The following is a 14,491-nucleotide window of genomic DNA, read 5'->3' as shown; positions in this document are numbered from 1 at the left end:
ATTATTATAGTAACTTATAACTTTAAGTGTAAAATTATAAAAAAAATATTTAAAATAAAAGTAATGTGATTAAGTGTAATTTATTTAGATGTGATTAAAAAAATTGAATATTATGTATCATAAAAAATTGATATTATTAAAGAATAAAATTAAAATTTATTTCTATGTATCGTTTTTGTCTCCAACGTTTTCGTCCTATTTAAGTCCCTAACGTTTTAAAATCGTCTCAATTTTATCATGCCGTCAATTCTGTTAAGAGATTCCTTAACATTGAGTCAATTTTAAAATGTTAAAAATTTAATTAGAACGATCAAAACGTTAACAACAGCTTTAAGATTTATCCAAATATTAAAGATAAAAACGATACTTTACTCTAATTTTTATGGTAATATCACCATTTTCAAATTCCATGTCTAAAATTTAGACAGCATATAAATCACCTTATATTTAACGTACATTTCTAGGCAAAGAACTTGATGAAACAGAGGCTCATAACAAGGAAAGGGATTAGTGAGTGAAGATTGCAGCACATAACTCTTGCAGCTAACCATTCAAAACAAAGAAAAATAAACCAAAATGGCTTTGTTAACTTAGAATGAGGTGTGTATAACAAAATGAAAGAGCTGAGACGGCGTATGATTGCATTGTGAATTCCATCTGGATATGATGGTTACAACTTACAAGAGCAGTTTTGATTCATACACTAACTTTATCCATTAAATAATCAATCAAACGCCCCAAATGAGAGTATGAACATCCACCCTCTTTCATAGTACTCCTAGACTTTTCACTCATCTCCTTCATTCTTTTCCTCACCTCCGCATCTGTTAACAAATTCCTTATTCCTTTCTCGATCTTCTCCGCACTTAACACCCGGGTAGTCCCAAACATCAACTCATGCTTGAATTCCAACGAAATTTCCACACCCAGCTTCAGCTCACGCACCAACTGAAATGCATTGGATTGCTGTTCCGCATAGAGCGGCCATGCCGCAATGGGCACACCATAATATATGCTCTCCAGCGTAGAATTCCAGCCGCAATGAGAAACAAACCCACCCGTGGCTTTGTGAGCCAGAATTTGGGCCTGAGGGGCCCATCCAATGACTCTTCCCACTTCTGCCGTCCGGTCCAGGAACCCATGAGGCAGAAGCTCTGTGAGCTCAGGGAGAGAGTAATCAGATGGCGCGCCCATGAAAGAGTCCTCAGGTGGGGGTTTGCGCAGGGACCAGAGGAAGCGGGCTCCACTGTCCTCGAGAGCCCGCGCGATCTCCCTGACCTGCTCCTGATGGAACCAACCTCTGCTCCCGAAGCAGAGAAACACTACGGAGGAAGTAGCATCAGCTTCTTTGAGGCCGCTGGCATACGACATGAAAATCGGGTCCCATTGCTTTCGCGTGAGGAAAGTGGGCATATTTCTCCACGGGAATGGGTTTGCGAAAGTGGGGATGGTCAACTCCGAATCGGAGTCCTCCCACTCGTAGGCTACCAGATTGTCCCGGACACGGAGCGTGTGCATGTGAAGGGTCATGCCAAAGAAGGTTGCTCCAGAGGTAAAGAACACGAGGGCAGGGACACGGAAGTCCTTGGCAATCTCAATCATTGAGGTGAAGAACATGTCGAGGACGAAGGCGGCCAGTGGTGGGGCGGAGGGGGAGCCAGTGAGCTTGGTGACGGCTTCTCTGACGTGGGGCTTCATGAAATCGATGAGAGCGTCCATGGAGGAGGCTCTCTCGGAGTCTGATGAGGGCGGCTTGGGAGTGTAGTCGGGCAGGTTAATGACGTTTATGCGGTGGGACTCAGAGTGGAGGGAGTTTGTTGCTGTAGATGTGGTTTTGGAGTCAACAGGGGACTTGAAAAGCATGATATTGACGGTGAGACGGTGGTCGTGGTTCACCAGAAGCTTGGCGAACTGCAGGGTGGAGAGCAGATGACCTTGGCCTGGAGAAGGCACCAACACCACTTGTGCTGCTTTCTTGTTGCTCATCGTTACCACTCTCACTCGATCGGCTTAATTATTATTATTTTAACAAGCTGCAAATAATGTGAGTTGTGAGATCTCTATATATAGGATCCTTGTTTTTCAACGGTCAATCAACGTGTGTGGAAATTAGAGTGTGAACCTGCCTCGCTCCGGCTGCTTGTCCGTTGTGGACCATGTATCATGAGCTTCTTGTCCCTTCCTCAGTTCCTTGTTCCTTCTACCAAAAGGATAACATCCATCCTAACCGTATATAATATTAGTGGATACTTTTAACTATTGCTTCACTCTCATCATTCATATCCGGTCCCATATTTGCCTGTCGGGATCATCTCTGCACGGTTACTTCTTAATTAAGGCTTAGCTTATTTTATCAAGATTCTCGGGAATATTCACTTTTCACCGTAATATAGTATGGGAAGTCTTGGGGCCAGCAGTTTTTTGAAAACTTGGCCAGCATTTAACCATCAAGAGAAAATTGAATGATCCTACACCATTGGATTTAATCTCACACCATTAAAAACATTCTAGATGGCTACTTGATGGTTAAAAAACACAAAAAATGCTGGCCCCCTAACATTGCTCATATAGTATTAGTATACACCAAATTTAGTTATATATATAAATATATAAAATTTATTTTTATATTTTAATATTATTAAAATATTATTAGAATTGTTAGTATCGAGAGTTAAGTTAATAATAATCAATAATTAGTAAATAGAATATTTATTTAGTGTATGCTATGGTGTCTATATACATTTGCCTAATTTACTAAAAAGAGATAAAAAATAATATTTAAATTAAAAAATATAAAAATAATCAATTTTTTAATATTTAAAACTTACTACAAAAAGTAACTTTGACAATTTCGCCACTAAAATTAAAAGCATAGGAGAATTGGCCTATTTATAAAATTAATTGGTAATATTTCTATAAATAGAATGATTCTTGTATGATATAATAACAATTTTAAAACAACGACTTTATATATAATATTATCTTCTTCGGGCTTGCTACACATACAAGCAATAAGGCCTTACAAGTGTTACAAGTTCCCAGTCCACAAACATTCCACACGCGCACTAATTATATTGAATGGAGCGTAACATTCACGCGCTCCCACTCAAACTATTACGCTTCTCTTCGCGTAAACCGCCCCTTAATGGCAGACTCTTCCACTTCTTCCACTTCTCAAAGCCATTCAGAGAAAACACAACCCTTCCATTTTCGAGCAACATTCGAAACTCAAGATATACAACTCGTTGCTAACATTCGAAAACTCCATCAACACACCATAAAACTCTCGATCAAGAATCTCCAGAGAAAACAAAGCTATAATACTCAAGGTACGTTACATTACCATTCCTATATATTTTCTAGATTTCGAACTAGGTTTTATTGTTCTTCTACGTTGTTGTACCTTTTACTGTTCTTCTTGCTCTACGTCTCATTTTACAGTTTATAATGTTCTAGGTTTTACTGTTATTCTTGCTTCTATGTTACACTGTTCTTCTTCGTTCTTGTAGGTGTTACTGTTCTTGTTGTTCTAGTTCTCCTGGTAACTGATTTTTGGGGGTATATTCCGTAGTTTGGTGGGTGTATATGGAGTAATTTGTTGGGTGTATATGGCATAAAATGTTGGGTGTATATTTCTGAACTGATATACTGTAATAGTCAGCACTTGCTTATATTTGCTTGTCCATGGGTGTATATTGCTTGACCTTGTAATGTTGCTTGATATTGATGCATGTTTGAGTGATACCTGACTGATATATATAGGTGTATCTAAATCATATCTATGGGTGTATCTGACTGATATATATGGGTGTATCTTACTGTTATCAATGGGTGTATCTGACTCATATATATGGGTGTATCTTACTGATATCTTTGGGTGTATTTTTCATTTCAGAGAAAATGGCAGCGAGAAACCAACCTGGAAGAAATGTAAGAACAAATATATGTCTTACATGAAATCAGTTTTATATAATAGAAATATATCTGACTATAATTTTATTTTTGTTTACAGCAAACCAAAGACCTTAATTGTGCAACACATCTCTTAAGTGATAAATTCAGAAACATGAGTGAGGAGAAGAAAATAATTGTGAGGAATTTGGGATTTGGTGGCTTGATGCACATCCCGCCGCTAAGGGTGCATCACCAAATTGTCAGATAGATTCTAAGGATATTGACAATGATTAATGTAAATGTTATATAGTCCTGTAACAAATTGAACACATGCTGTAAAAATTTTCCAATTATAATTCAGTTTATTATAAAATTTCTTTCAATAATGAAACTCTCTCTGCTGTATTCAAAATGTATGAATTACAAGTACAATAATATGAAGGAAAACATCAAACCAAATATACACTCATAACCTGCCATTTTTTACACCCAAAGAAAGTTGAATATACACCCAAAAATCTATCCCCCTGATGCTTTATCCCTATAATCCTGAACCCTAAACACTTAAAACCTAAACCCTAACCCTTAACCCGTAAACCCTAAAACCTAAACCGTAAATCCTAAAATCCTAAACCCTAATACCTAAAACCCTTAAACCGTTGTAAAAAAAACAGTATTTTATAACATAAAAACAAGATTCTGAAGTATATATATGTATATATATGTAAAATGTGAAATACAAGAAAATTCAGAAATACACCCAAAAGAACACTGCTTTTACACCCAAAAGAATGCATGCTCTCGCTCCTTTGTGAGCTTCTCATCCCTGTCCAGAAGTGGTGATCTAGATAGATTGGAACCCATATATGACGGTCTTCATAGAGATCTGCAGAATACACCCAAACACAAACTATAAATACACCCGAAAAAAATTAAATTTACACCTCTGTTGCAGATTTTAAACAAACATTACCTGAAAGCCACTTGTTGTCCACAAGACCAAAATTCAGTAGAAAATCATTTCAATTCCTATCAAATGAGTCTTTAAGCACATCCACACTTCTCGCACTTCTCTCGTAATGTAATTCATCACATCATTTTCAATAAAATTTAACTCGCGATGACCCCCGGCAGCCGCAACAAATGATTGGTAAGTTTTGCTTAATCTAATATCAGCCTCCTCGTTATTCTCTATTGTACGATGAATGGACATGCTTAGTTTTCTATGCTGTTTGAGATATTTTAGATTTCTATTTTCCCTCTTTGCTACATGTAATCAATTGGTTCTTAATCTCGTTTCCCTTCCTATTTGTGCTCCGAACTCTTGTAGAAAAACCTGCAACCTTGGCGTAGTTCCTGTAAAATTTTCCAGCATCTTCAAGGGTGGTAAAGGTCATTCCAACCTTCGAAACAAACTGGTCATCAACAACAGAGAGAGGCTGAAGAATACACCATGTCAAAAACTATAAATACACCCAACTATTTCAAATATAATACACCTGAACGGCACCAACTCAACTAAAATGACAATAAAAGCCATAAGTTGTAAACACACATGCTGCAGAATACACCGTCACAAAAAAACTAAAAACACAATCATGCCTGATATAATACACCCGAACGACAATAACTCAGCTAAAATAACAGAAAAAGCCATAAATATAAATACACCCACACTACCGAAACAAATACACCCAAAGAAAGCTCTGATCTACACCCGAGCGTCTGCTATAAATTCCAGATAATCAATCAAAACTAATACATTACATTCAATCCACAGATTTATGTTGATGTGTTAGTCTCACAGTCAATGTTCACGAATTATTCAGCTACATAATGCTATACAAATTACTACAACAAAATTCAGAGTAAACGTATGTAAATCGAACCTCAGGAACTTCGTTAGATTCAAATTCATAATCCACTTCGCCCTGATTCAGCTGAGAATCTGACGTTGAATCAACCATTATCTTCAAAATGAATCCAAACTATGATTTCAGTAAACAAAAATCGATAGAAAACGAAGCTGGAGTTAAAAGAGAGAAAAACGAGAAGAAGAAGAACGAGAAGAAGAAGAAGAACGAGGAGAATAACGAAGAACGAAACAAATCTAGAAATAAGGAGAGAAGAACGAGAAGAAGAAGAACCAGAAGAAGAAGAACGAGAAGAAGAACGAAGAAAGGAAACAAATCTTTTAAATTTGGTAATTATATAGCGCGTGTATTAGACGTAGGGTTGCAGCGCGTTTTAAGGATTTATTGGTTAATGAACTTGTAAAGCATACAAGCCCTAATGACTTGTATGCAGAGCTTTCCTGTATCTTCTTATTCTGTATTTTTCTGAAAAATTTAACATAATATTAGAGTTATGATATCTTCTCTTAAGAGAAAAGGATATCATTTTTTCGGCAAAATTACCGTATTTTCTTTTTCTTCTGTGTTGTTCATTTTTTGCCCAACTTAGCTGCGACTATCCTCTTCCCCCTTTTTCTTTCTCAGCGCCATCGCGCATCATCTTCTTTGTGTCATTCTCACGTTATTTCTTAACCAAAGCAGAAGTCATTAGTTAGTAGGTAGAATATTTAAGAAATTAGTTAGTAAGATAGGGAGATTTAGTTGGTAAAGATAGAGAGATTTGAATCCGCAATCTCTTAAGTAAATGTAGAGAGACTATACCATTTGAATTATAATTCATTGGTTTAATATTATCTTATTCTACTCTTTTTCTAAAAATTTAATAAATATATATATTTTTTATTAGTGATTAATTTTAATGTAGATTTAATATAATTGTATAATATAATAGAAGAAACATAAATTTATTAAAAAATATTATTTATACATTAAAATAAACTACTAAAATCAATTTATATATAAATAGTATTTAATTTATTTTTAATATATATTTATATTTTAATATATATTTTTAATAATTAATTTTAATAGTTGATATGAATATACATTTAGCATGATTGTAAATTTATTGCTATAGCTTGACTACCTTTTAGTCCAACAACAAAGACGAAATGGAATGGAACAGTGACACACGGGAAAGAAAGCGATATATGGCTGGGGACTGGGGAGTATGGGTTTTAACTTTTGACATACAAGCAGGGTTACCTAAGAACAAGACTTGTCAATTAATCCACAACAAAACTACCGTAATCCTAATTAAATGAAAGCATTTTGTTGTATTAATTTTTTGAAATTGTTCCTATTGGATGCAGTTGGCATTACACAAAAACAAAAAAGATGGAGGTGTTTAAGCCCATTTAGCTAGAATAGACATGCAAGCAGCACCAAGTAGAAGAGAAGTATAAGCTCCAAACTGAAGCCGGCCACTTTGTTGGACTCTTGAGTTGATGAAATCTGCTGCGAGCAGGTCCACGAGAGACATGTAAATTAATATCCCAGAAGATGCTGCGTTCATGACCCCTTCCACAATCAGTGCTCTTGGGCTGTTCTCCTTGTATGCCTTGCTAATCCCTATCCCAATCGCTATTCCAACTGGTGTTGTCAATGTAAAGAACACTGCCATTGTTACAACTGCTCTTCTATTGAATTTTGCCTGACCATAACATATATACATAAGTAAATAAACAAGGAGAATATTAGGGACTAACAAATTTAGTGAAAATAAAAATAGCTATATCTACCTGAGAGATGCAGCCACCAAGGCCCATGCCTTCAAAGAATTGATGGAAAGTTAAGGCAGCAATTAGAGGCCTTATGGTCTTTGGACTCTCACTTGCTCCCAACGAGATCCCGATTATCACAGAATGAACCACAATTCCTAGCTCTAACACCTGCATTCAGTTTATCAAAATAATCATATTACTCTGCTTTATTAAAATTGGGGATAAAATAAACAAGTGCGTGATTACCTGAGAAATAATACGATGACGAAGGAGTTGTGTGGAGTCTGAGGAAGAAGTGGAACCATGAGAATGACCATGAGTTGCATGTGTATGAAGATGCACGTGATCTACTCCCTCCTCTATCTTGTGAGTGTGACCAAAATACGCAGTAGCAAGAGAATCAACCATGAGCGTAGCAATTGCTGATAACATGGCCACGAATCCCGTGAAAGGAAAATCTGCCCACGGATGTTCCTTGAGGCAGGGAGATGTTAGCTTCTCAAAAGCATCGGGCAAGACGTGTATAAAAGCAGTGGACAATATTACCCCTCCTGAGAACGCCTTTACCAAGAAGAAGAAATCCCTCTCTGGACTCAAGGCAGAGAAGCTTTTGATCTTCCCCAGCGTTGGAATGGTTACACCGATTGCACCTGCCACCAGAATCGTACCCAAAGCTGCTATTTTGTATTTCAGAGCCAATGCTGCTTCCTCACCACCTTCATTCTCCTCTTCCTCTTCGCATGTGCACTCCCCCACAACTGAGCTTGGAACCACCAGAATTGACAACAGAAATAATAATATACCTACTGTCAACCAATTCTTTCCAAAACCTTTGTTCATCTTTGGATGATTCAACTACAGATAGAACGAATTGAAGATCAACTTAATGGAAAGGAGAGGATTCTGATGCGGGGTGTATGTTAATGTTAGTACTCTCCAGCTCGACCAGATAGATGTTGATGAATTGTGTACGGTTTCTATATCTATATAGATAGAGAGAAAGAGAGTGAGAAAGAGAGAGGTTCATTAATCATTCTCCTGACTAACTGTGATTGCTGAATATACAAAATTAGATCAGAAGAATTCTGCAATTGTGAATTCATTATGTGTATGCTATTTAGTAAAGATATATATTTTCTACCTAGGTAGCTACAACATAGGAGATTTACGGTTATGATGCCATTGCCAACAAACTAAGTGTCCATTTGATGTTGAAATATGTCGACATGCAGCGGAAGCCAAGGACAAAATAAACCCAGGTATTTGGGTTTTATGATCACATTATTTGAAAATTATTGTAGCGGTCAAATTATAGTTGCAACACGTTCTCGTTCACACTTCACGGTTGCGCAAGACTCTACGATATCATTTATATCATTTCAAGAGTACTACTACTTTTACACATCAAACTTTAGATTTCAATTCTTGCTTTTGTTGAACTCTTTCTTCAAAGCCCTCGTCAGTAACAATAAGGAACTAACATCTGTCTATCCTAACATTGCTATGTTCACACTCCACATGGTTACCTGATGGTAGTTTTTCTAGTAAAACAGAGAACTAACACCTTTGTGATTCTGTTTTTTTATGTTATTTCCTTTTTTTTTTTTTCCGTTATGCATAGTTTGTAGAAGCAAAATTAAAGCGGGTTTCTTGATTATAAGGAAGTGTTGAACCTAATAAAGGTTTTAACTTTGTGGATAGCGATCTACATGGGTTCAAGATTTATACTGGATATATAGTGCAGTTGGAAATCGATGCGGAGGATAATTTCCTTAAGAAAGTAGTGTGTCAAAGCCTTACTTGCAGACTGCATCACTGCATCCTGAGAGTAATGGGCAGGAAGAAAACAAAAAGAAGGTGTACTTGAGGGAAGGAGTTAGGATCTTGGCGGAATGTGCATAACAACTGCCCATGGGGATTTCTGTAATATTGTGTGTTATCTTGAATTGTGGAACATGCTTCGGCGTTCCATTTTGCTGGGTTTTTTTTAACATAGTTTTGCTTGTGGACTGCTGATATACATGGAAAATGTTGTTTGTGCATATGTTTAGTACAGAAACTGTGAATTTTGTTCGTGTTAAGCGTTAACTGTTAAACATCATTCGGGGTATTTAATTTTTTGGTCTGAGCTAGAAGCCTAGAATTAAGTTGGTGCGTGGGCTCACCTTTTCAATGGTCCAAGACTTAAAATCGGACACCACTTCAATGGTCCAAGACTTGCAAGGAAAAGAGAAGCTTCTTAGTTCCCGAGGTATGAGGTCCCATTAGCGCTAATTTTGTATGTTACTACTTACTAGCGATGGCGGCTGCTGCTTCACATTCTCATCCTATAGTTCTAGCTGTAGATAACGCACAGGAAGACACTGTATATGAAAGAAGCAAGTCAACTCACGTAAAGGAGATTTCTGACAATCGGTGGCATCCATGTCTACAAATCCCCTGCAAGCAATTTCATTTCACACCTTGGGTAGGCAGGCATACTAGTTTAACTTTGAACAAACAAAAAATTATATTGAAACAGACAGATTACATGAAAAGATAAAAGATAGATAAATAAATAAATAAAGAAAAGTCTAGGAGGATGTCACGGCAACAAAGGATTCTAAGGAGATACTGTATCTATCATGTGTCCGATTCTAAGGAGGAAAAAAACTCCCAAAAAGGCGTGTATATAAAATAAAATAAAAGAAAAGACAAGAAAGAAGAAGTGAAGAATTAAGAAGGTAAGTAAGGTTGCGTGTGTATGAACCTAGTGCCTAATGCCTATAATATTATAATAATGAATAGTAATAGACATAAACAAGGGAGAGGGGTTGGTCAACAATAATCGCCAAGTTAGAGCACCTAATTGCCTGCTTTATGTCACTATCTGAGGGAAGAAAGCAGCAACCCCTCCAACCCCTGTTCCTACTGGAGATGGAGACGGAGCTCACTGCAAATTAAGAAGAAGAAGTAGCTGGGAAGAAACGCCCTCCCTCACCCTGACCCATCATCAGGGCCCCACCTTCTCCACTAACATTCGGAGGAGCTCTCTCTCCAACTTGGCTGCTCATGATGCTGTTATTACCACCATACATATGCATGTACTGCTGCTGCTGCAAGCTGGAGGCAGAAGGGGCTAACATGAGCCCATTTGGGTTCACATGAACCGACCGGGACCCAAACGCCAAACCCATGTTCGGGAAACCCGATGCCGTTGACGGAGTTGCCGGAAAAGGTGCGCCCGTGAACTGTTGCACCATGGCCCGGAAGTTGGTGGTGTCTGTGTTGAGCAAGGTGGTGGGGGTTCGCCTGGAAGCCCGGGAGCGTCGGCGGATGGGCTTGGACACTCGGGCCTCCGGGTTGACCCCAAGTTGGGGGGAGGTGGTTGCGACGGCTGTTGCGTCGGAAACAGAAGATGGAAGGAGAGAATTATTAGGTGGCGGTGGGATGTTTTGTTGGTGGTAGAATTGGAGCCACTCATTGGCGTCGCTCATGGTCATGGAATGGAAGCTATATGACTTTTGTTCACTTTTGTTCGAATGGAAAATGTGAATCTCTCAGTGGATTATTTATGGTGCCTTCAACTTTCAACTTTCTTCCTTCTTCAACCTAATGCATCACAAGCAACATCCTAGCCCTTCATCTCCACACCCACGTGCCCATGGCCCACACACCAACAAATAATATCAATTACTAATTCATTTTCACAACTATCCCAAATAACATAACTATATTAAAACCAAAATAAACCAAACATGTATTATTAACTTTAACAAATTCACAATGCTTTCTTTTATTTTTGTTTTTAGTGGACTAATCAAAGTTACTTATTTCCCCAACATTTCTATTTATGAATACTTCCTCCCTGCCCTATGAGGCGCATCACTTTTAAAGTTAAATTGCAGCATTAACCTGAGAACGAAAAGTTTGTTAAGATAAGTCAGAGAATATATGCTAAAAATGATTAGATGAGAAACTACTTTAAAAAAAAATAGAAAATACAAATGTTGTTTTCATATTATGTTGGGTTTAATTTTAATGCAAAAAAATTATACTCTTGTCTAATTTTATTTATGGATTTAGATCATTTTTTAAAGTTGTGTTTTTTTTTAAATTAGTTATTTTTGTTAATACGATAATATATAATTAATTATTTATGTAAAACTCTTTTATATTAATAGTGTATGAAAATTAATTCATAGTTAATATTAGTAATTAGGTGGATTTAAAAAGTGAGCTGATTGGAGATTTATTTTATGGATATTGGAGTAAAGATCATCGAATAACAAATTAATAGAAAAATTTGGCGCAGGCCAAATTTTATATTATACATTTATACTTGATGAGTAATTATTGATGTATTTTATATTATGATGACAAAAAACACAACTGTGTAATTTTATAGATTGAAAAGGTAGGTTACTAGGAGCAACAGATTAATTCTAATATATTTACTATCATAAAGAGCGTTATTAGGATATATTCTAACATAGTCACTGTTATATGAGGATTCTAGATTATAATAGAAAAGCAAGAGCACGTAGAAATATTGAGATTTTCTTCCATTATTCTTCTTCTTCTTCCAAGAATGCATGTATTATAGATATGTGGGGAATTGGGGATGCATGCGTCATTTGTGTGTTACTGATTTCTCAATTCTCATGTCATGGATGGGAATGGTTCCATCGCGGAAGCAGCACCATATATACAAACCGAAAATTTGTAAGTCCATGGGTATATCGATATTTTAAATATTTTTAATTGTTAATTTTAATTATAAAAAATATATATAATATATATAATTAAAATTAATAATTGAAAATGACTGAAATAGCCATGTAGCAATATCAATATATGTAAAAGCCTTTCTACACGAACAAATAAATCATGAGTCGTGATAGCGTCATGCTCATTGCTCGAGAATCTTAATGGGCCATGTCATCCTTAGCCTGCGACTTAGACTCTTCAATTCAACCATTGCCATAATTAATTCCGTTTGAGTTCCACTCCGAATCAACTTCTACAACAAGAAACTCCCAAGTATCTTCCCATAGAGACTGTATTGTAGACTATAGTGTAGTTTCAACAAATTTTTTTATTTGTTTACATGATCATTCGAAATTAACGATGGTAGATAATATTTTTAATTTTTTTAATCTCATACTAGCACTTTTTTTTTTTCGTAAATTACATGTTTCTGTTTTATTTTTGTTAGAATTCAATTTTAATCCACACGATGCCATAATTTGGTAGTGGTCAATTTTATAAAAACAAACTTCTAGCTTACTATTGTCAACTAATATTTTAACTATGGAGGATTCAACGGGTAAAATGCAGTAGATCAACTCAACTAAATAACATTTGTACAGGTTTATTTGTTGGTGAATTCTATGATATAGAAGAAAAAAAATTTCTACACATGTAGATTTGTGTTGTCATAAAAAATAGTTGACATGTGTCCTTGAACAAAGAAGACAAAGTCTATTGTTTTGCAGGTGAGATGCAGCTTTAAAAATGAAGTACAAAAACTTTCTCTCTCTTTCACCTTAGAATTTTAATGCTTAGCTTAAATAATTATATTTATCATAATTAATTATAATGTGTTAGAATTTTTGTTTTTGCACAAAAAAAAATATTTTGGGTTGAAGTCAGGCTTTTTATGTTATTGCTCCATAAATCTTAAAGCATATTTTTTTATTTTATCACATAATTTTTATTTATTAAAACATATATTCATTAGTACATATTTATACGAGTTAATTTTAATTTCATTCTTTAACTAAAAAATATATAAGAATAAGATAATATCTTAAAATTTAAAAATTAATTTTTTTATTTATCGGTTAAATTTTAGTATAACATTCTCATTCTTATATATATACAAGTATTTATAAAAGAATAATTTTATTTTTTTAATAATAAAGATAAATTTTTTGTGTTTTTGAATAATAATAGTAATACAATCATTTTTTTTCTATAATTTGTTTCAAATAAAGGGAAATTGATTCTTTAACTTTATTTTATAATAAAATTAAACGAATGGTAGCTAATCAAAATTAGTTTTCAGCTTTTTTTTTTCAAATTTATAAAATCCAAGATAATAAAAATTACTCTTTTTTAAGAGAATAATTAATAAAATCAATCCATCCTAAATAATTTTTATAAAAATTAAAAATATATGGGAGTTAATGATCATAGGAAGATCACTAGTAAAAATAGTAATTATACTTGAGAAATAAATTTTTCATTTTTTTATATAAATATGATAAAGTATAATTTTCTATTATGTAATTTTAAATAAAACTAAAAAAATATAAAAAAATATATTATGAAATAAAAAATACACTTAACAATTAACAATATTAATAAAAAAATAAAAAAGATTTATTTTTATTTTTCACTGCAATAATAATAAATGTTACGTATTAAATGAGTGAATAATATGCATAATATTATAAGCTCATAAACTTATAAACTCAAACTTTCATTTTGTATTTATTCTTGTAATATCCAAATACGAAAAAAATCAGTACACAATACTATCATGTTAAAATAATTAATCATTTTAAATATAATTAATTAGCTTAACTATTAAAAATTTTACATGCAACAGAGAAAAGATCTTGTAAAGCTCCATCTCACTTTCAAAATGATAGATTTTATCTTCTTATTTAAAGGACACTTGTCAATTATTTATTAAGACAACACAAATTTATAGGTGTAGAAAATTTTTTCTTTCTACACCATAGAATTCACCTTGTTTGTTTTAAAAAACACACAAATAGATCTTCAAAGCATGTCTAGAAACTATTATTCAAAATTCATTGAAAGAAAATTATAATAATCCGTAAATTAATAGAGATGACCACACTCATTAATTTACTCTTTTAATTATTTATTAACATATGTGATAATATCATAATAATAATAATAATAAGGATAAAGTATATTTTTTGTTTCTGAAGTTTGACAAAAATT

General features: G+C 34.5%; 3 protein-coding genes and 1 long non-coding RNA gene across 4 annotated transcripts; 1 reads left to right on the top strand and 3 right to left on the bottom strand.

Moving 5' to 3' along the window:
* Positions 1–567: 567 nt before the first annotated feature.
* On the bottom strand, positions 568–2,046 carry LOC107496202 (UDP-glycosyltransferase 71A15). Its single transcript, XM_016117410.3, has one exon. The coding sequence runs from the start codon at positions 1,984–1,986 to the stop codon at positions 697–699; it is 1,290 nt and encodes a 429-aa protein (XP_015972896.1). The 5' UTR covers positions 1,987–2,046; the 3' UTR covers positions 568–696.
* Positions 2,047–3,189: 1,143 nt separating this feature from the next.
* Positions 3,190–4,133, top strand: LOC107496132 (uncharacterized). The gene is made up of 3 exons (XR_008001304.1): positions 3,190–3,329; positions 3,896–3,930; positions 4,013–4,133. It is a non-coding gene; the product is annotated as an uncharacterized LOC107496132 (long non-coding RNA).
* Positions 4,134–7,064: 2,931 nt separating this feature from the next.
* On the bottom strand, positions 7,065–8,484 carry LOC107496099 (zinc transporter 8-like). Its single transcript, XM_021126962.2, has 3 exons — positions 7,778–8,484; positions 7,550–7,699; positions 7,065–7,461 (listed from the first exon to the last, which is right to left on the bottom strand). The coding sequence occupies exons 1-3, from the start codon at positions 8,369–8,371 to the stop codon at positions 7,156–7,158; spliced, it is 1,050 nt and encodes a 349-aa protein (XP_020982621.1). The 5' UTR covers positions 8,372–8,484; the 3' UTR covers positions 7,065–7,155.
* Positions 8,485–10,021: 1,537 nt separating this feature from the next.
* Positions 10,022–11,090, bottom strand: LOC107496096 (VQ motif-containing protein 22). Its single transcript, XM_016117295.3, has one exon. The coding sequence runs from the start codon at positions 11,011–11,013 to the stop codon at positions 10,471–10,473; it is 543 nt and encodes a 180-aa protein (XP_015972781.1). The 5' UTR covers positions 11,014–11,090; the 3' UTR covers positions 10,022–10,470.
* Positions 11,091–14,491: the final 3,401 nt, after the last annotated feature.

The sequence above is a fragment of the Arachis duranensis genome, chromosome 7 (assembly GCF_000817695.3).
Source record: "Arachis duranensis cultivar V14167 chromosome 7, aradu.V14167.gnm2.J7QH, whole genome shotgun sequence".
Lineage (NCBI taxonomy): Eukaryota > Viridiplantae > Streptophyta > Magnoliopsida > Fabales > Fabaceae > Arachis > Arachis duranensis.
This window is presented reverse-complemented; position numbering and strand designations above follow the sequence as displayed.

Bases quoted from the DNA above. Each gene is read 5' to 3' on its own strand.
- LOC107496202 (XM_016117410.3), bottom strand. From the start codon at position 1,986: ATGAGCAACAAGAAAGCAGCACAAGTGGTGTTGGTGCCTTCTCCAGGC.
- LOC107496096 (XM_016117295.3), bottom strand. From the start codon at position 11,013: ATGACCATGAGCGACGCCAATGAGTGGCTCCAATTCTACCACCAACAA.
- LOC107496099 (XM_021126962.2), bottom strand. From the start codon at position 8,371: ATGAACAAAGGTTTTGGAAAGAATTGGTTGACAGTAGGTATATTATTA. The intron at 7,700-7,777 runs GTAATCACGCAC...AACTGAATGCAG, and splicing joins GTCATCGTATTATTTCTCAG to GTGTTAGAGCTAGGAATTGT. The intron at 7,462-7,549 runs GTAGATATAGCT...TGTTATGGTCAG, and splicing joins TTGGTGGCTGCATCTCTCAG to GCAAAATTCAATAGAAGAGC.